This window comes from Xyrauchen texanus, chromosome 26, assembly GCF_025860055.1.
Source record: "Xyrauchen texanus isolate HMW12.3.18 chromosome 26, RBS_HiC_50CHRs, whole genome shotgun sequence".
Taxonomy (NCBI): Eukaryota; Metazoa; Chordata; class Actinopteri; order Cypriniformes; family Catostomidae; genus Xyrauchen; species Xyrauchen texanus.
The window spans coordinates 26,719,616-26,741,349 of record NC_068301.1 but is presented as its reverse complement, the minus strand read 5'-3'; the positions used below and the strand labels follow the sequence as shown (position 1 = coordinate 26,741,349).

Sequence of the window (21,734 nt, the reverse complement as noted above, 5' to 3'; positions counted from 1 at the left end):
GTATTATTAGGTTGATGTGGTGAGCTTAGTGTACAAGAGCCTTTCTCACTGAAGGTTGTTTATAAGGGTTCCAATTTTATGTTTTAAGTGTATTCATAATACATTTGCCATTGCAGGTGCGGTGTGACCCTGTGTAACACTAGCTGCTGTTTCTTCATACCTGTTTCTTTACATCTGTTCCTGCGTGCTGTTTCATCAGAGTCACTTCATTGTTTATTTTGCCAAACTTGTTGCACAGTCTTTGTCTTGTTTCTGCATTGTATAGTGCAAAATGTTCAATTAAAGTGGAAAGAAATACCTCATTATAATTAACATAAGTGTATGCTGTATGTTGTTCCAGAGGCAAATAAAACCTAACAGATGTATACATTAAAAAATGTTTATAATGAATGCTTGCCAAATAAAAGCGATCTCTGAGTTTGGCTCAGGTGCATTCAATAAGGCAGAAAATCAAATCCAGATCAGGTTTCGTGATAATAACTAGGGAAATTGTGCTATAAAAGTAACTTGTATTACATTACAAGTACATTTACAGCAGCACGTATAATCCACATGAAGTAGAACTGAAACTGGAGCTGACGGGTCCAAAGATGCGAAACTAATGCTGAACTTTTACCTTATCTCCAGATGTTGTTGGCTCGTTATTTGTTTGACATTTGTTTTCTCCCACCTATACTTTCTGGAGCTGACAATTCATTAGCACAATTAGGTTAAAGAATATATGACTATATCATACAGGCATAAAACATTGAAATGCACCAATGGGCTTTCAATTCCACCCACAACACTAAAACATCGGAAGTGTCCGATTCACTTATTCATTAAATTAAAGTGTAAGTTATGCATACAATTTACAATCATTAGAATGTGTAAATTTATTTTAAAAAGTGTTTTAGACAGAACATGCAAGGCAATTGCATTGAACACTTGGACACTGTTGACGTTTTAGCACAGTGTGTTGACTTTTTAGACTATCTCTTAGAAACCATATGAGAATATTTAATATATATTTGACTTTAATTAAATTTTACCCTGCCAAATATTATTATGCATTCATAATGCATTGATGTTTTGTTTAAATATAATTTGTTTGGACTATCTATGATATGATGTGGGGTCACTGAACTCTCAGTAGGATGGAAAATGAGAATAACACTTACCATACTATTACTCAAATTTAGGGGGGACCCTGGGAGGGCCAGGCCTATTGACATGGGGGCACTGCCCCCAGAACCACACCTTCCTGCGACCACTCACTTTCATTTTGTGGAAAAAGATGCGATGAATGTGAATAGTGACTGAGGCTAACATTCTGTCTAACATCTTTTGTGTTTCACGGAAAAGGGAAAGTCATACGGGTTTGCAACAATGAGGGTGAGTAAATTATGACATTTGAAATATTTTGGTAAGCTATCCCTTTAAGCCACTCTTGCATGGTTAATAACATGAATTATGTTTTTTTTGGATAAATCATATAACAAATATATAACCATAGAATAAAAAAATATTTTTGTAAACTTACTTTTTTTTTGCAGTTTCCTGGTGAAATGAACACTGTGCTTTTTATTCACTTTCACACAAATCATGACTACAACTGCTGATTATGACTTTATTATGATATAGAAACACATTTGAAAAACTATAATATTTTAACGCTTGTATTACAGACCCACTGTCATTTTCACACATACAGGTGAAACTCGAAAAATTATAATATCGTGCAGAAGTTCATTAATTTCAGTAATTCAACTTAAAAGGTGAAACTAATATATTATATAGACTCATTACAAGCAAAGTAAGATATTTCAAGCCTTTATTTGATATAATTTTGATGATTATGGCTTACAGCTTATGAAAACCCCAAATTCAGAATCTCAGAAAATTAGAATATTGTGAAAAGGTTCAGTATTGTAGGCTCAAAGTGTCACACTCTAATCAGCTAAACACCTGTAAAGGGTTCCTGAGCCTTTAAATGGTCTCTCAGTCTGGTTCAGTTGAATTCACAATCATGGGGAAGACTGCTGACCTGACAGTTGTGCAGAAAACCATCATTGACACCCTCCACAAGGAGGGAAAGCCTCAAAAGGTAATTGCAAAAGAAGTTGTATGTTCTCAAAGTGCTGTATCAAAGCACATTAATAGAAAGTTAAGTGGAAGGGAAAAGTGTGGAAGAAAAAGGTGCACAAGCAGCAGGGATGACCGTAGCCTGGAGAGGATTGTCAGGAAAAGGCCATTCAAATGTGTGGGGGAGCTTCAAAAGGAGTGGACTGAGGCTGGAGTTACTGCATCAAGAGCCACCACACACAGACGGGTCCTGGACATGGGCTTCAAATGTCAAACGTCTTACCTGGGCTAAAGAAAAAAAGAACTGGTCTGTTGCTCAGTGGTCCAAAGTCCTCTTTTCTGATGAGAGCAAATTTTGCATTTCATTTGGAAACCAAGGTCCCAGAGTCTGGAGAAAGAATGGAGAGGCACACAATCCAAGATGCTTGAAGTCCAGTGTGAAGTTTCCACAGTCTGTGTTGGTTTGGGGAGCCATGTCATCGGCTGGTGTTGGTCCACTGTGCTTTATTAAGTCCAGAGTCAACGCAGCCGTCTACCGGGACATTTTAGAGCACTTCATGCTTCCTTCAGCAGACAAGCTTTATGGAGATGCTGACTTCATTTTCCAGCAGGACTTGGCACCTGCCCACACTGCCAAAAGTACCAAAACCTGGTTCAATGACCATGGTATTACTGTGCTTGATTGGCCAGCAAACTCGCCTGACCTGAACCCCATAGAGAATCTTTGGGGCATTGCCAAGAGAAAGATGAGAGACATGAGACCAAACAATGCAGAAGAGCTGAAGGCCGCTATTGAAGCATCTTGGTCTTCCATAACACCTCAGCAGTGCCACAGGCTGATAGCATCCATGCCACGCCGCATTGAGGCAGTAATTAATGCAAAAGGGGCCCAAACCAAGTACTGAGTACATATGCATGATTATACTTTTCAGAGGGCCGACATTTCTGTATTTAAAATCCTTTTTTTTTTATTGATTTCATATAATATTCTAATTTTCTGAGATTCTGAATTTGGGGTTTTCATAAGCTGTAAGCCATAATCATCAAAATTATATCAAATAAAGGCTTGAAATATCTTACCTTGCTTGTAATGAGTCTATATAATATATTAGTTTCACCTTTTAAGTTGAATTACTGAAATTAATGAACTTTTGCACGATATTCTAATTTTTCGAGTTTCACCTGTATTCCAACAAGATTAGTTTGTGCGGTAGCTCACCTGATAGAGTGTTGGACTTTGGACTGCGTCTCGAGACCAATCAAGCACGCAAGCTGACACGTGAGACGGAAGTATCATAGAAATAACGAGATGATGTGGTTGCTTCAAAAATGTTCTTTTCATGCTGATTTCATTGTACAGCACTATCAGTTAGGTTAAGGGTAATGATGTCTGTTTTTTTCACCCTTTCATTTACTTTTTAAAACACTTTTGATTAGGTTTAGGCTAAAGTTTTAGGTTAGTGAGGTAAATGTTACTCATTAAAACCACCGACTAATATTCACCTGAAAAACCTCGACTTATTACAACACCATTTCACCCGCTGGATATTTCACTAGGAAATTGCAAATAAACGTGTAATGATGCACATAATTTCTTTTAAAAAAATGTCACCAGAGTGACTTAATGTTCATGAGACCATGCTGCAAATATAGCAAGGTACACAGCGATACTTACTCTGTGTTATGAGTATCAATTGTATGGAAAAGCTCCTTCAGTTCATCTCCCGACAGAACGCCATCTGAGAAATAAGACTTGAACTCATCTAAGGACAGCTTCCCATCATCTATTGAGATAAAAATGTGGTTACAGAAGAAAGTTGCCTTAAAATCGAATTTAAAATAGTTTTGCATATTTAATGAGTAAAGTGTTGCATGCATCACTGGTTGCATTTATAAATGAAAAAGGAAGTGCATCATCGTTAAGACCAGGACGAGAAATTAACCAGGTCCTGGAGCATAAATGCCAAAATGGAGATATGGCAAAAAATTAAGGTATTCAAAATGTAGCTGTTTAACATTTAATGTATTTTATAATTTTCTATTATAATCCTATCTAGTTGGGGTTGGTGCCTCTGCAGGTATTAAAGGGATCTATAGCTGCCAGAAATTTTGATTCCAGTATTTTTGAAGGAGAATGTGAAGAAAACACTCCCAACACCATCTGTATATCACAATCTACCAATGACAGTAGAAAGTATTGAGAGCCGTATAATATTGATAGTGATATCTTGTGGATTATTTACAGCTACTGTACTTTTTATGTTGATTGGATTCAATAAGTAGCAGTCATAAAAGTAGTTCAATTCATTAATTCCATTGATTCAAAAGTATTTGACATGAATGGATGACACACACACCGTTCATATGGTTCGAAACAAAGATATGCCCTAATATAAAAATGCCTCTGAAAAACTGCCATTTACTAAAAGGTTAATTTTTGACACTGCTTCAGGCTATGACAATGCAGCTCGTGCGTCTCGTATCTGAGGTGAACAGCACAAACACATACAGATGCTACAAGAGAATATTAGCGACAGGGCTGAGGTTTGTGTTAGTTTGTGTGGACGCCCAGAGGTTTTTATACAAACAGTGACAGGTGAGTCATGCCAAGCTATCCTTAAAATAGAAGAAATGTACTGCTGCACATGCTGCGTGATACACCCCTAATTCATTACATGGAAAAAAATGCAGTACAAGAATCTTAGAGGGAAGAATAAAAGTGAATGCAAATGAAGGTGAATATCCGCAAACTAAAATGATAGCCTTTAAACACTGTATATATTGATTTGTGCTGAAAACGTGTAAGCTGTGTCTCGTTTGGAAGGATGCGTCCTCCGGAGGTCGCTTTTGTCAAACGCATATGTCAACGAATCTGTCCTGTTGAATTTTTTTTGTCATCCTTTTTCTTATTTTTTATCTATTGTCAATGCAATTTATGTATATAACCTTTTAGGTTTTATATGAACCTTTTTTCCATTCCCAATAAAAAAAAATTGAAACAAGACCGCCTCGATGATGTATGCGGCCGTCAAATGTGACATCCATAGGACGCATCCTTCCAAACGAGACACAGCCATAGTATTTACCATATAAATATGAAATCTCGTTACATGTTATGTATGACCTTGTCTTGTTTTACCGTTGCCCCTTTGTTTTCCATTTTTGTCCCTTTTGTTATTCCATAGTTTTCACTTTTGTCCCTTTTGTAGCTCCACAGTCGTCTTTGCCCAGCTTCCTCTGCTCCTGCGCCAGCGCGCTCAACCTCGTCAGCCCGAAGGAGGAGGAGGAGGGCAGAAGCTTCTGCTCGCTACTCCACATCTGCCATGGCCAGCGAGCCAGAGCCCACGCCTGCCACGGCCAGCAAGCCAGAGCCCTTGCCTGCCCCGGTCTGCGAGCCAGAGCCCTCGTCAGCTACGGTCAGCGAGCCAGAGCCCTCGTCAGCTACGGCCAGCGAGCCAGAGCCCTCGCCTGCCCCGGTCTGCGAGCCAGAGCCCTCGTCAGCTACGGTCAGTGAGCCAGAGTCCTCACCTGCCCCGGTCCGCGAGCCAGAGCCCTCGTCAGCTACGGTCAGCAAGCCAGAGCCCTCGTCTGCCCCGGCCGGCGAGCCAAAGCCCTCGTCAGCTACGGTCAGCGAGCCAGAGCCCTCGTCAGCCACGGTCAGCGAACCCAAGCCAGCGCATACCACGGTCATCCAGCCAGAGCCTGTCACCTCAGAGGTCAGTGAGCCAACGCCTGTAGCCTCAACCGCCCCTGAGCCAACGCCTGTAGCCTCGACCGCCCCTGAGCCAGCACCTGTAGCCTCGACCGTCCCTGAGCCAGCACCAGTAGTCATGACCATCCAAGAGCCAGCACCAGTAGCCATGATCGTCCAAGAGCCAGCACCCCTTGAGCCTCCCAGGGCTCCTCCTTCCGAGCTTTCAGGGCTCCTCCTTCCGAGCTTTCCAGAGCTCTGCCTTCCGAGCTTCCTGAGCTTTCCAGAGCTCCGCCCTCTCAAGCCTCCCAGGGCTCCGCCCCTCAAGTCACTCGAGTCTACTAGGGCTCCACCCCTCAAGCCTCTCGAGCCTTCCGGGGCTCCGCCTCTCAAGCCTCTCGAGCCCTCCAGGGCTCTGCCTCCAGAGCCTCCTCCGCCCCTCAAGCCTCTCGAGCCTTCCGGGCTCCGCCTCTCAAGCCTCTCGAGCCCTCCAGGGCTCTGCCTCCCGAGCCTCCTACGGCTCTGCTCCCAGAGACTCCAGAGCTTTCTAGGGCTCCGCCTCTCGAGCATCCTACGGCTCCACCTCTCAAGCCTCCTACGGCTCTGCCTCCTGAGCCTCCTACAGCTCCACCTCTCGAGCCTCCTACGGCTCCGGCCCCAGAGCCTCCTACGGCTCCACCTCCTGAGCCTCCTACGGCTCTGCTCCCAGAGACTCCAGAGCTTTCTAGGGCTCCGCCTCCCTTGGCTCCGCTTCCTGAGTCTCCAGAGCCTCCCACAGCTCCGCCTCCGGGACCTGTCCCTGTCCTGAGGCTGCCTCCCAGGCCTCCTGGACCTGTCCCTGTCCGATGGCTACCTCCCAGGCCTCCTAGACCTGTCCCTGTCCTGTGGCCTCCTCCGGATCCAGTCCCCGTCCTGTGGCCTCCTCCCAGGCCTCCTGACCCAGTCCCTGTCCTGTGGCCTCCTCCCAGGCCTCCTGACCCTGTTCCTGTCCTGTGGCCTCCTCCCAGGCCTCCTGACCCTGTTCCCGTCCTGTGGCCTCTTCCCAGGCCTCCTGACCCTGTTCCCGTCCTGTGGCCTCTTCCCAGGCCTCCTGACCCAGTCCCTGTCCTGTGGCCTCCTCCCAGGCCTCCTGACCCTGTTCCCGTCCTGTGGCCTCCTCCCAGGCCTCCTGACCCAGCCCCTGTCCTGTGGCCTCCTCCCAGGCCTCCTGACCCTGTTCCCGTCCTGTGGCCTCCTCCCAGGCCTCCTGACCCTGTTCCCGTCCTGTGGCCTCCTCCCAGGCCTCCTGACCCTGTTCCCGCCCTGTGGCCTCCTCCCAGGCCTCCTGACCCTGTTCCCATCCTGTGGCCTCCTCCCAGGCCTCCTGACCCGGTCCCTGTCCTGTGGCCTCTTCCCAGGCCCCCTGACCCAGTCCCTGTCCAGTGGCCTCCTCCCAGGTTCCCCAAACCTGTCCTTGCCCTGTGGCCAGCTCCCAGACCACCTGAACCTGTCCTTGCCCTCTGTGCCCCCCAGGACTTCCTGCCTGCCCTCTGTGCCCCCTTGGACTTCCTGCCTGCCCTCTGTGCCCCCTTGGACTTCCAGCCTGCCCTTCGTGCCCCCTTGGACTTGGACTTCCTGCCTGCCCTCTGTGCCCCCTTGGACTTCCTGCCTGCCCTTTGTGCCCCCTTGGACTTCCTGTCTGCCCTTTGTGCCCCCCTGAACTTCCTGCCTGCTCTCGTGCCCCCCCCCCCGGTCTGCCTGTCTGCTCCTGGTGTTTTTTTCTTTGTGTTTCTTTTATTTCGGATCGTCTGGGATCCGATCCTTTGAGGGGGGGCTATGTTATGTATGACCTTGTCTTGTTTTACCATTGCCCCTTTGTTTTCCATTTTTGTCCCTTTTGTTATTCCATAGTTTTCACTTTTGTCCCTTTTGTAGCTCCACAGTCATCTTGTTAGCGTTCGTGTTCCCTTTACAAAAGGCTTCACTACGATGTTGCGCTGCTAAGCGCTACGGGGGGAACAGCTTTAGCTGTGAGCCGAGCTGAATAAATGTGTGGAACACGTCAATGAACATTGACCGGAATTTATAGCCTCGGCTGATGTAATCATTAGATGCACCTGAGGCCAGGCTATAAATGGATACGTCACCAGGTGTCGTCAGAAACTCTTTTTTTCAGAGCGATTCTGTTTCTGTGTGTTTCACACACCCTGTCAAAACTTTCTTTCCTCTGTTAGGAGATAGATTCAGTTAGGCAGTGTGCAGTGAACGTTGTTCTATTTTTCTCTTCTGTTTAGAAAATATTATATATTTATATATATATATATATATATATATATATATATATATATATTTAAAAAAAAAAAAAGAAAGAGAGAATGACTGAAAGCAAGCGGTGCGTGTTCCCTCTTCTTGCTCTATAGCTGAAGACGGCACACATCAGTTTTTGCTGTTTGTTTGGGGTAGAGCACGCTGCTCTCGCGTTGCAGCAGGGCGTGCTCGCCTCGCTTGCTTCCGGGAGTCAGCACTCACGAAAAGATCGTTCGTGGGGCTCGTGCATGGATTTGGCTGAGGAGCAAGAGACGGGTTGATCCCTTTCTCTCACTCTCTCCCCAAACCCAGCTGGTCCTTCACAATGATCTCGAAGCGCGTTCCGACGCTTCTTCGGATCATGAGGTGGATCGCTATTCTCTTCCCGCCTCCGAGCTTTCCGTCCTACGGAGAAAAAAAATCTACGGAGGAATTGCTCGATGTTGTTACTCGTGCGGTTGCCAGATTGGACTGGCCACGCGAAAAAGAGACCCCCAAACGCTCCAATTAGGGGATAGATTTTATCTTCTAGTCTAAGAAAGGGAACGCCTCATGGGTCCCTTCCCTTTCTTTGATAACCTCCTTGAAGAGCTTTTTCGCTCATGGAGAACCCCTAAAAAAAAAAAAAAATAAATAAATAAAATATATATATATATATTTTCTTCCCGTGTTCACATACCCTCGACGTCATTATATTCGACTATCGTGGGTGCTGAGGCACGGGGGTATTCAGTGATGCCGCCGGTCAAAGAGACGCTTGCGGGCTATCTCTCGCCGGGCTCGACATCGTCACTTAAGAAGCCCTCTCTCCCCTCAAAGCCTTATAGGACAACCTCCACTTTAGTGGGAAGGGCTTATCAAGCAGCAGGTCAGGCTGGTGCTGCTCTGCACACTATGCTGTTTTTCAGGCATACCAGGCTGACCTCCTGGACGACCTGAGTGTGGGTTCTGCACTTGACGAGCAAGCCTCAGACCCACCTCGGTCCTGACTGAAGAGGCTCAAAAGCAAAGCGTGGCGAGTCGTGCTCCTCCTCCCAGGGATTGGGGACAGTCTCGCCACCCTTGCCAGCCCTCAGGACTATAAATTCTAGTAAGAGAAGACCCTGGCGGTCTTGCGCCTAGATTAGGGGTAGCTCCCCTCGGGACGGGGCGTGCTTCACTTCACCCCTCCGGTACCCCCTCGAAGCCCCTCCATTCCCGCCACCTCTTGGTGTTTCGGGTTGCAGAGGCTTCTGTCAAAATTGGGTGTTTTCAGCTGTTCCTGCATTTTATTCAGGGCCTGAAACACCCGACAACCCTCAACAGGAAGTGTTAAAATATAATACCCATCTCAGAGATCCTGGCAGCGTGGAAACTTCTGCGGATATATCCTTTTCTGTGGGTCTTATAAAGGCGTCAGGATTTAATTCTCTGCCAGCTTTTCCGTGTTTCAACGGCGTGTTCTCACTACCGTAAGCCGGATTTCTTTTTTTGTAAAAAAAAAAAAAAAAAAAAAAACTCTCAATCTCCTAGTTAAAGGGGCCATGGTATGTGTTCCCCTTCCAGAGAGAGAGTTAGGTTATTACACTAAATACTTCCCGTTTCCCATGGAGGGTGAGGGGGTGGTGTCTGGCTTATATCTTAAGCTTGAACTACCCGTGGGTGTTCAAGTCCAAGATGATGCCTGTCAAGACGGTCGTGTCTCAAGCCCTACAACTCGTTTGCCTGGTCACCATCGATCTTATGACGCACTTCTATACTTCATTTAGAAGTTCTGCCACAACATGGAAAGTTCCTGAGGTTCACTTCCGGGGGCGAAGTCTTCCAGGGTCAGGTTCTTTCACCCAGCCTAGCCCTTTTTACCCGCACATTCACAATGCATGATGTAGCGCTGGCTCCTTGCGACTCCGGGGCATCTGCATTCTGAATTACGTAGACGACTGGCTGATCCTAGCGCAGTTCCAGGAACTGGCATTTCAGCACAGGGACATCGTCTTAGCTCATCTGTTTCTCTGGGGTTGAGGCTCAACGCCAAGAAAAGCGTCCTCTCTCCCACTCAGAACACTGTCTATCGGGGCATCGTATGGAGTTCAATCACTATGCAGGCACAACTGTCTCCCGCTAGGATTGAGTCCATTCAGATCACCCTGAGCAAAGTCAGGCTAGGTTGCACTGTTATCAGTATCAGCGATTTCCAGGTCTCAGGGCTGAACAGCGTCCACGGTGATCCCTCTGGACCTTCTGCTCATGAGACCGTTTTTGTTGTGGCCAAAAGCCAGGGGATTTCTTCCAAGGGCCAAAACCACTGGGCTAAATAGGGTTACGCGCCTCAGGCTTCGTTCCCTTTCTATGTGGTTCAGACCCGGTTTTCTGCCTTGGGTCCCACTCTAGGTGCGTCTTGTTGTCGCAGACTGCTAACGACAGGCGCCTCCCTGATGGGCGGGGTAGCGGCCTTAAGTGGTCGTCCAGCTTAAGGGGATAGGAGGGTCGTCAGCTCGGTTGTCTCAGTCACTGTCTCGGGTTGATGGCTGTATTTCTGGCCCTGAAATACCTCCTCCTGAGGCTGCCATGTCTTGGTGCTTGGTGGACAATACAGCGGTAGCCTCTTACATAAATCATCAAGGAGACCCACGTTCTTGTCAGCTGTATTTCTGACACGTCGGATTCTCCTTTGGGCCCAGGGCAAGTTCCTGTCACTCAGGGCAATTTACATCCCTGGACGCCTAAATGTGGGAGCAGATTTGCTGTCCAGACAGAACATACCGAGGGCGAGTGGAAACTCCACCCGGGGTAGTACAACAAATTTGGGAGAGATTTTACAGAGCAGAAGTGGACCTCTTAGCCTCTCAAGAGACTGTGCAATGTCCCTCTACTTCTCTCTGAGTCACCCAGCCCCCTGGGTCTGGGCCGATGGCGCATGCATGGCCCAGAATGTGTCGGTATGCTTTTCCCCGGTTTCTCTGCTCGGGAGTCTTAGCCAGAGTTAGCCAGCAAGGGTCTTGCCTTTTACTGATAGCACCTCACTGGCCGAACAGGATTTGGTTCTCAGAAATTATATCTCTAGAATTATATCTCGGCGATTCCGGACAGGAGGGACCTTCTGTCTTAGGCACAGGGGACGATATTTCATCCCCGGCCCAAATTGTGAAACCTTTCATGTCTGGCCCCTAAGGGTACCAAATGAGGTTCACGGGGTTTTCTCTTGAGATTATCGAGACCATTTCAAGTGCTAGGGCTCCCTCCACTTGGAACTGATCTGGGTAGATTTTACAGGGCAGAAGAGGACCTCTTCAGCCTCAGTTGATAAGCGCAATGTCTCCTCTACTTCTCCCGAGTCCCCCAGTGCCCCCTCCCCTCCCCTTGGGAGGGGCTGAACGTAGTAGCGCAAATGCACCTGCATGCGTTTCCTTCTACTAAAGTTCTTATTACAGAACCAGCTAACTGCCAGTTTGATTCAGTTCTGGATTTTCTGTAGAAAGAACTGTCAGCGGGCACTTGCCTCGCCACTGCCAGGTTCTATGTGGCCACTGCGGTTTGCCACGGCTTGGTGGGCGGGGTGCCCTCAAAGAGGCATCCTCATTATTGCCGGGCCTCACGGTAGCGGTCAAGCTTCTCCAGTAGGTTTCAGGGCGACTCTACCAGAGGGCTCTCCTCCTCTAAAACCTTGGCTAGAGGTCTCCCTCTGCAGCAAGTTTGTGATGCGGCAGGTTGTCTTCTCAGCACACATTCATTGGATTTTTATAGTTTGGATGTTTTGCCACTCCGGGCTCTTATGCCCTTGAGTCGACATCTCAAGCTCATGTCTGGACAAGTTTGTGATGCGGCAGGCTGGTCCTCTCCGCTCGCATTCATCAGTTTTATGACAAGTTTGTGTTGCGATAGGGTTCTCTTAGCACACATTCATCGAACTTTATGGGTTAGATGCTTTGCTACTCCGGGCTCTTATGCCCTTGAGTCGACATCTCAGCCCATGCCTAAACAAGTTTGTGATGCGGCAGGTTGTCCCCTCCGCACACATTCATTGCACCTTTTTAGTTTGGATGTTCTGCACTCCGGACTCTTATGCCCTTGAGTCGACATCTCAGCTCATACCTGAACAAGTTTGTGATGCGGCAGGCTGGCCCTCTCCGCTCACATTCATCAGTTTTTATGACAGGTTTGTGGTGCGATAGGGTTCTCTTCGCACACATTCATCGAACTTTATGGGTTAGATGTTTTGCTACTCCGGGCTCTTATGCCCTTGAGTCGGCATCTCAGCCCATGCCTAAACAAGTGTGTGATGCGGCAGGTTGTCCTCTCCGCACACATTCATTGGACTTTTTTAGTTTGGATGTTCTGCACTCCGGGCTCTTATGCCCTTGAGTCGACATCTCAGCTCATGCCTGAACAAGTTTGTGATGTGGCAGGCTTGTCCTCTCCGCTCACATTTATCAGTTTTATGACAAGTTTGTGTTGCAATAGGGTTCTCTTCGCACACATTCATCGAACTTTATGGGCTAGATGCTTTGCTACTCCGGGCTCTTATGCCCTTGAGTCGACATCTCAGCCCATGCCTAAACAAGTTTGTGATGCGGCAGGTTGTCCTCTCCGCACCCATTCATTGGACTTTTTAGTTTGGATGTTCTGCACTCCGGGCTCTTATGCCCTTGAGTCGACATCTCAGCTCATGCCTGAACAAGTTTGTGATGCGGCAGGCTGGCCCTCTCCGCTCACATTCATCAGTTTTTATGACAGGTTTGTGGTGCGATAGGGTTCTCTTAGCACACATTCATCGAACTTTATGGGTTAGATGTTTTGCTACTCCGGGCTCTTATGCCCTTGAGTGCAGCATCTCAGCCCATGCCTAAACAAGTGTGTGATGCGGCAGGTTGTCCTCTCCGCACACATTCATTGGACTTTTTAGTTTGGATGTTCTGCACTCCGGGCTCTTATGCCCTTGAGTCGACATCTCAGCTCATGCCTGAACAAGTTTGTGATGCGGCAGGCTGGTCCTCTCCGCACACATTCATCAAAATTGAATGGTTTAGATGTTTATGCTACTCCGGGCTCTTATGCCCTTGTGTCGACATCTCAAGCTCATGTCTGAGACCTCTCGCGTTTTGTGAGTACACTGCACAACCGTAGGGGTCCGGACAGCCCCAAGTGCGGCGGCGTGGGTATTGCGTTCCTCGTAGCGCTTAGCAGCGTAACATCATAGTGAAGCCTTTTGTAAAGGGAACGTCTCGGGTTACATGTGTAACCCTTGTTCCCTGAAAAGGCGAACGAGATGTTGCGCTGCCTTGCCGCACTGGGGCGTCCCAGGACTGCTCTTCAAAAGAAGTATCTGATCGACACCTGGTGACGTATCCATTTATAGCCTGGCCTCAGGTGCATCTAATGATTACATCAGCCGAGGCTATAAATTCCGGTCAATGTTCATTGACGTGTTCCACACATTTATTCAGCTCGGCTCACAGCTAAAGCTGTTCCCCCCGTAGCGCTTAGCAGCGCAACATCTCGTTCCGCCTTTTTCAGGGAACAAGGGTTACACATGTAACCCGAGACTTTTTCTGTCATTGTTTTCACCTGTCCTCATTAGTTTGCCATTTGCTTCTATTTGTCATCTTGTTATCTTGTTTTGAGTTCTGTTTGTTCATTGGCCCCTTTGTCCCTTGTTCATGTATTTATACCCCGGTTTTTGGTTCAGTCCTTGTCTATCGTTGAATGTTTGTGAAATGTAGTTAGCCTGGTCTGTGTTCCTTGCCCTAGTTCTCTGTTCATGTTTATTTCCCCATTGAGGGTTTTCCTTTGTGTTTTGTTTATATTAAAGAAAGCTGCATTTGGATCCTCAACCTTCGTCTGCCTTCGTTGTCTGCAACTCGTGACATTACATGTATTTCGTTTCTGAACCCAGGGTTGGGGAGTAACGGAATACATGTAACAGGATTACGAATTTAAAATATAAAATATAAGTAACTGTATTCCACTACAGTTACAATTTAAATCATTGGTCATTAGAATACAGTTACATTCAAAAAGTATTTTGATTACTAAAGAGATTACTTTGCATTTTTTTGTCATTTATTTAATTTAATATTTAGTCCTTTCAGATGGAAAACATTTATCCAAATGATGCGATCCAAAGAGCATTTGAACAGCGGTGAAACACTTTCTTATGATGTGTTACATTCATACAGCAGACAGAGAAGTAAGTTTGAAGTAACTTTGAAGTAAGTTTGGAGCAGAAGAAATAGAAATGAACCTTGTGTAAACTGTCAGCTTTATGCTAAACTAATAATGTTTGTATTGTTTTCCTGTAACAATATTTAAAATTCTTATCAAAGTTAAATCAGATTTTTACTTATTTCAAGAAGTTTAGCACCAGTCCACGGTGGCAAAATCCAAAGCAGGGGAAGTGGGCAACAGGGAGGAGTACAGTGACATTTGTTTGGTGACACCCTATTAAAATTTTGTCTATAATTAAAGAACGTATGGACAGGCTAGTGTTTCCATGACAACAGAGCAACAGCATTGGCTGGCGAGGAAAACCAATGAAACATATGAAAACACCATGAATAATGTGCACCAATCTATAATACAGTTATGCAGGTGAACAACAAATGGTGTCTTACCATTTTTGTCAGCTCTTCTCAATATCTGAAAGCAAATAGGAGAATATGAGTACATAAACAAAGGCTATGGAAAAATGGATGCTGTGTTTATCATGTAAAGGGTTGCTTGCTCTAAATTATTTAGGTCGAGCCCTAAAAAACAAAGATGAAAGAAAAAGTGATGATGGCTATGTTGACTTTGAACACCCAGTCTAAGCTCAGGCGCACTGTGGTGGTCTGGTAGATAAGGTCTCAATTCACAGCAAGAATATTCACACTCTAAATATGGTCCTCTGATAGGCATGCCAAGATTATGCTGAATTTAGCCTCCTCATTAGAGGAGTGAGGGGGGAAACTATGCCACCACTCTGTCAAGGAATGGAATCATAATTAACTGTAAACACCACTTGTACCAGAGGAAGCTTTTTAAACTGCATACTACCATTTAATAACTGAAACCTCACTTACAACTGGTCTTTAAGTGAGAATCTCATTGTGGTTAAAGATGACCAGCATCCATTGTAAAGCAGAAAATTGACTGTTTTATTTATTGTATTTTTTACTATTTAATAATAAAAAAAAATAAACAATGCAACAAATTAACAAAATGCACGGTTCTTTTAAATATGCATGAATCTATATGATGAATGCACTGATCACAGAGCATTACATAAGTCAAACGTGAATATCTATGGAGGATGCTAGTCTCACATTACCTTAACATAATTTCAAGAGCCAACCAAGACCAGAGATCAGTTCATATTCCAACCAAATTTTTAAACCGATATATTCATCAGTCAATACAGTCTTATGAAAGACAGATAGACAGATTTACAACATTACTTTAAACATATAGCCATATAGCCTACCTACAGATATATGTCACCCATACCTACAGACCACAACATTCATCAATTAGTCAATAATTAAAGGGAATACGTCTGGTCCACGAAATAGACGTCCAACTAGTTCCATATATAGATAGATAAGATGTAAATGTTAAATCATGTAACACTTGGATTCCGATTATGTTAATAGTGTGTTAATGAGCAAATTATCAAAATTCGGTCAATCGTGATCGATTTTCAACAGTTTATATATATATATATATATATATATATATATATATATATATATATATATATATATATATATATATATATATATATATTTCGATTGTTTAACCACTCTGTTTTACTTTTATCGTTCGAAACAATTATTTGGTACTATTATTGTGATACGGGATATAAAAAAAAATAATAATAATTATAATAGTTAAAAACACTTACATCCAAAAATATTGACATTCCTCTCTTTAACTCCATGGGTGTACTGGCTTCATCTGAGAGTGACTGCACCTCTTCAGAGCAATCCATATTTATTCCTTGTGATGAATAGTAATATGTAACACTTGCTTTTGTTTAGTATCGTAACCCCTAAATCTTCCACACAACTGCGCATGCAAGCAGAATGAGCGCGAATGTTGATGTAGGCAACGCGCGTGAAAGTATGAGCCACAGGTCTTCTGATGCTGCATGTGCACTGCGCACCGATGACACGCATCTATCACGCAAATCAATATTCCCTATTATTCTCAGTGTGTGGAATTATTTTTTTACTATACCTTTTCTCACAAAAGTTTCTTATCTTGTTATGATACCAGTGCTTGTATATTTTTTATTATTGTTTTATTTTTTGCATACACCGTGAATTCGTTTTGGCGTTCACAGAAGAGTAAAATTAAAGGGATAGTTCACCCAAAAATGAAACTTCTCTCATCATTTACTGACCCTCATGCCATCTCAGATGTGTATGAATTTCTTCTGCAGAACACAAACGAAGGTTTTTTGAAGAATATCTGAGCTCTGCAGGTCCATATAATGCAAGTGAATGTGACCAAAACATTTAAGGTCCAAAAGGTACATAAAGGAAACATAAAAGTAATCCATAAAACACCAGTGGTTAAAAACAGACTAGAAACAGATCAATATTTAAGTCATTTTTCATCATAAATTCTCCTCCCTGCCCAGTAGGTGGTGATATGCACAAAGAATGTGAATTAGCAAAAAAAAAAAAAAAAAAGATAAATGTGAAAGTGAAGATTGATGATATAAAAGACTTAAATATGTAAGTCCTATCATATCGCTTCTGAAGACATGGATTAATCTACTGGAGTCGTATGGATTTCTTTTATGCTGCCTTTATGTGCTTTTTGGTGCTTCAAAATTCATCATTCACTTGCATAGTGAGGACCAACAGAGTTGAAATATTTTTCTAAAATCATAAGTCATACACATCTGAGATGGCATGAGGGTTGTTAAATGATGAGAGAAATGTCATTTTTGCGTGAAGCAAAAAAGTGTCACAATAATTTAAAATCATTTCTAACCTTATGGAAATAATGCTCATCCAGTTCACATAATGTCTGTGCTTCATGTGGGGTAAAACGGTATTATAAGTTTTATTATTCTTTAAAGTAACGTAATAAAATTCAATGTAACTGATAGATGACAATTCCTTGCGAAAAAGCCCAAAACCTTTCAGTGACTTGAAAGTTACACAGCAGCGACATCTTGTGGTAAATTGTGGCAATGACAGAAACACAAGCAGGAATACTGAGCCCCTGGGGGGTTCTGAAGTAGTTTTTCGTGACCTCACAGTTAGTTTTACATGCTCTTGCATTAAGTTTTACCCTGGTTTTACTCTGGAAACTATTTCAACTCTGGTGTTTTTGGTTAAACCATAGTAGCCTAATAATACTTGAAAATGAAAACTATGGTAATAAAAATGATCATTTTTACGGTTTTCATACAAATACCGTAGTTCAACTATGTTTACTGTAAAACCATGAATGATTAACCCTTAAGAAAATTAACCATAGTTTTACTTACCCTGATAGCTCAAGTTCATCACCCAGACGTCTATTCGATGTGTGTGTTTACATCTGGAAGACCTTTGTTTTTTTTTGTTTTTTGTTTTTTTACGTTTTTCAGGTTGGGAACTAAGTGCTAAATATCCCAAAAAGACCAGTCACACAAACTGCCAGAACAAGCAACTAATTGAAAAAGTAGCTGTGATCCAGTCACATTTAAAAAATGTGTGCTGAATTGGAATTTATTACAGAAATATCAGTCCAAGGTCAACGCACATAGTGTAGGCCCATATCTGTATATCTGTAAATGCCTGTGACATTAGCAATATGTATGTATGAATTGTACTGTGGTCTGATGAGTCATTTTCACCCTGTTTTCAGTATTCAGATTTGCTTATGCATGAAAAAAGCCAAAGGATGCCTACAGCCCTCAAAATCTCTCCATTATGGGGATCCTCAATGGCAGTAATCTTATGGTCATTAGATCAGATGGCTACACAAGACAAGGTCTAATGACTACTAAATGGTAAAGACACCATTTTCAAATGCTAGTTACACCATAAACGATACACTGTTTTCTGATGAAGTTATATTCCAGACTGATAATGCTGTTTATAATGATAAACTAATTCATAAATACTTTTATGAAAGCCAGGGTAAAGTCTGATGCCTTGCATTGCCTCAAAAGATCATTATAATCATTGAACATTAAAGGGTCATTCCAGAGTGCAGAGTGCAAAGTAGACACCCCGTCATATCCCAAAAACAGAGGCTTATCTTATCGTCTTCAATAATTGTGCAATTGCTACAACTACACAGTTAAAAGGACTTGAATGGCAGCATTCAGAGAAGGACAGAAATCTGTTCTAAAGGTAAAGGGTGTCACTACACTAGATAAGGTCCCTGATTCTATTATTTTATCTGTAGGTTGCAGGGTCAGAAATTAAAAAGGGGCTCAGGGAAACAGTGCCGAAATTCAAAATATGCATTGGGGCAAAAATTGCCAACATACAGTAATTAATTCCTCCATTTATGCAATATGTGTATGTTATTGTATAAAGTGCATGTTGATTGAATTTATGGGTAAGAGGTAATACATTCTCAATCTAGTCATTTACATTGAGAATGTGTGTTATTGATTCATTAAATTGAAGTATTTGGCATAATTTTTATTTATTTATTTTTGGTTAGAGAAGAATTGACCTTTCAAGGTATAAAATGACCCTGAATATCAAAACTATCTGTAAATATAAATATAATTCTGACATTGATGAAGAGCATGGCTTTGTTTAATTATATGCAATTTCACTATCCTGTCCTTATATGTTCATTAGGATTACAAACGATTAATTCAATGAAGTCTGCTTATTATATAAAGAGGCACCCTGAAAATGTCATGAGTGAGAGAGCATGCTTAAAATTAGAAGAAAGGTGGCAGGGTTTGTTCATCTTATGCTCCAAAACTGTGGAATTGCTTCCAGCTGATATGAGAGAAGCACAGACATTAGGTTATCTTATCTTAAAACATATATTTTAAGACAGCTTTTACTTGATTATTTTTTTGTATATAATTATTTAATAAAATAATCATAGAGCGCAGACGAGTACATTACTTTATTCAAGAGAGTCTCAGTTTATTTTAATTCATGTTTTTATAATCTGATACATTTCTAACAACTAGACCAAAAGTTGATTCTAGATGTCTTTTTAATACATTTCTGTTATTGAGTGTAATCGTTCGATAACAAGACAGAAATCATGTCCAAATACGTGTTTTTGTTTTTTACAGAGCGCTGTGACCACAGCCTTTTTACTCAATTTAAACTATAAGTAGTCCCGTAGACATTCTATGGGCGGTATGGGCCTCTATGGGTCTCACGCTGTGGATGAGACAAGAGGCCGTTTTTTTAATGGAGGTCTGTAGATTATACTGTTACACATGTTATACATGTTTTACACACAAAAAAAATCCTTTTGGAATGAAGAATGTGTGGTATTTACTACGATAAATTGCTGTTTTATAAGAAAAGAGAAATGGAATTTTGTGTCATGTAGGGATTGGTTTACGGCTCTCCCTATTCATTTGTATGGTATCCGTAAACAGTAACGTATCAGTTACCTAACGTAACCTCGGTTCTCTCTAGATGAGGGAACGAGTATTGCGTAAACTAGCTTACGCTACGGGAAAGATTCATCTTTTCTAAGATATTGAAGCCAAAAAATTATCCTTAATTTTTGTATCCATTGTCAACGCAGTGCGGCAACTGCAGACCTTGAGCGGGCTAGCTAGCGAGCTCATAGGTTGCTCTGCGGCAACTGCTGCAGCCTATAGACGAGCTTGGGCGAACTCGCAATCCAATGAGAGGCGCCGCGCGCTCACTGCATCAAAGCCCGCCAAAATGGGTGTGACTTGAGTGCATATAAGCGTAGTTCGTAGGCTGGAACCCTGGTTTTCATTGACTGAAGCTGAAAAGTCGCCGTGGCGCGAAAGCACGGCCGGCTACGCAATACTCGTTCCTCATCTAGAGAGAACCGAGGTTACGTTAGGTAACCGATACGTTCTCTTACGAGAGGTTCTCTCGTATTGCGTAAGCTAGCTTACGCCACGGAACCCATTGTCAACGCCGTGCGCGCCAAGCATCCACTGTATGAGCCCCAGGGAATTAAGGGGGACCCGGGAGCCCTTATGAGTGGGGAAATAATATTTGGCCGGCAAGAATGCGGGTCATTGATTGTGTAATACATAAGCACATAGTGGGAAGGGAACAACAGAGCGGCGGTGCCGTCTGTGTGGAATGTGTCCCATCAGTGCAGCTCACCAGGGAGCTGTAGCGTATTAAACCGCTAGTAGTTTTGCCTGCAGAGCGGGCACTTCCATATTGTAAAATCTGACAAAGGTGGAGGGGAAGTCCATCCCGCTGCCACACATATGTCGTGAATGGAAATCCCGCTGGACCATGCCCACGAGGATGCCATGCCTCTAGTGGAGTGAGCCCTAATGCCCAACGGGCATGGCAGGTCTTTTGACGCCGTATGCAGCAGCAATAGCGCCCACTATCCATCTAGATAGTGTCTGTTTCGAGGCGGCGAGACCTTTGCGCGCCCCAACGAAACGAAAAGCTGCTCAGAGCGCCTGAAAGCGGCGGAGCGCGCAGTATACAATCTCAGTGCTCTGACCGGGCAAAGGAGATTGGCGCCGCGTCGCTATCGGATGCTGGCAGCACCGATAGGGAAATGACCTGTGCTCTGAAAGGAGTACCGATCACCTTGGGAACATAGCCGTGTCTAGGCTTTAAAATGACCTTGGAGTCACTTGGTCCAAACTCAAGACACGCAGCTGACAGACAGCGCGTGAAGGTCTCCCACACGCTTGACTGATGACAGGGCAGTCAGAAAAACGGTTTTGAGTGAAAGGTATTTCAAATCCACAGATTGAAGTGGTTCGAAAGGGGGCTTTCATAGTTTCGAGAACTATAGAAAGATCCCAGATAGGAACCGATGGGGGCGCTGGGGTTCATCCTTCTAGCTCCCCTGAGGAAGCGGATGACCAGCTCGCTTTTACCCCATGACTGGCCGTGCAGGGTTCAGCTGAACGCCGCAACGGCCGCCACATACACTTTGAGCGTGGATGGGGATCTGCCCTTATCCAGCAGCTCTTGTAGAAATACGAGCAGCGATCGACACCCCACATGTCCGCGGGTCCAGGTCTCTGTCGGTGCAACATTTTGAGAACACAGACCATTTTGACGCATAGAGTCTTCTCGTGGAAGGGGCTCTAGCGTGTATGATGGTGTTTATTACTCCTTCTGGCAGAGCGACGGGTAGTTGTTGATCACCCACGCATGCAGCCCAGCGCTCTGGGTGGGGATGCCAGATTGTGCCGCGAGCTTGAGAGAGGAGATCTGCTCTCCGGGATGGGCCACGGCGCTGTCAGTGACAGCTGCGTAAGCCCGGGAACCATGTCTGATTCTCCCAACGCGGGGCTATGAGGAGCACTGAGTGACGCGCTTCCTGATCCTCTGCATTACCTGTGGCAATAGCGAGACGGGAGGGAAGGCGTAAAGCGGGCGCTTGGGCCAGTCCTGGGCCAGCTGCCCTCGCTCAAGAAAAATATTGGGCAGTGAGAGTTCTCTTTGGACGCAAAGAGGTCTATCTCTGCTCTGCCGAATAGGTGCCATAACGCCTGGACTGTTTGAGCGTGCAGGGACCATTCCCCTGGGGAATATTGTCTCTGGACAGTCTGTCCGGGCCG

General features: G+C 44.3%; 1 protein-coding gene across 1 annotated transcript in view; it reads right to left on the bottom strand.

Moving 5' to 3' along the window:
* The window catches only part of LOC127619905 (N-terminal EF-hand calcium-binding protein 1-like), a 66,012-nt gene extending 49,881 nt beyond the window's left edge, over window positions 1-16,131 (bottom strand). The window contains exons 1-3 of the mRNA XM_052092937.1: window positions 15,900-16,131; window positions 14,632-14,656; window positions 3,740-3,848 (exon numbers count right to left, since the gene is read on the bottom strand). Coding sequence (XP_051948897.1) covers window positions 3,740-3,848; window positions 14,632-14,656; window positions 15,900-15,986 — 221 coding nt within the window. The 5' untranslated portion in view covers window positions 15,987-16,131. The remainder of the gene's footprint in view (window positions 1-3,739; window positions 3,849-14,631; window positions 14,657-15,899) is intronic.
* Between the last annotated feature and the right edge of the window lie 5,603 nt (window positions 16,132-21,734).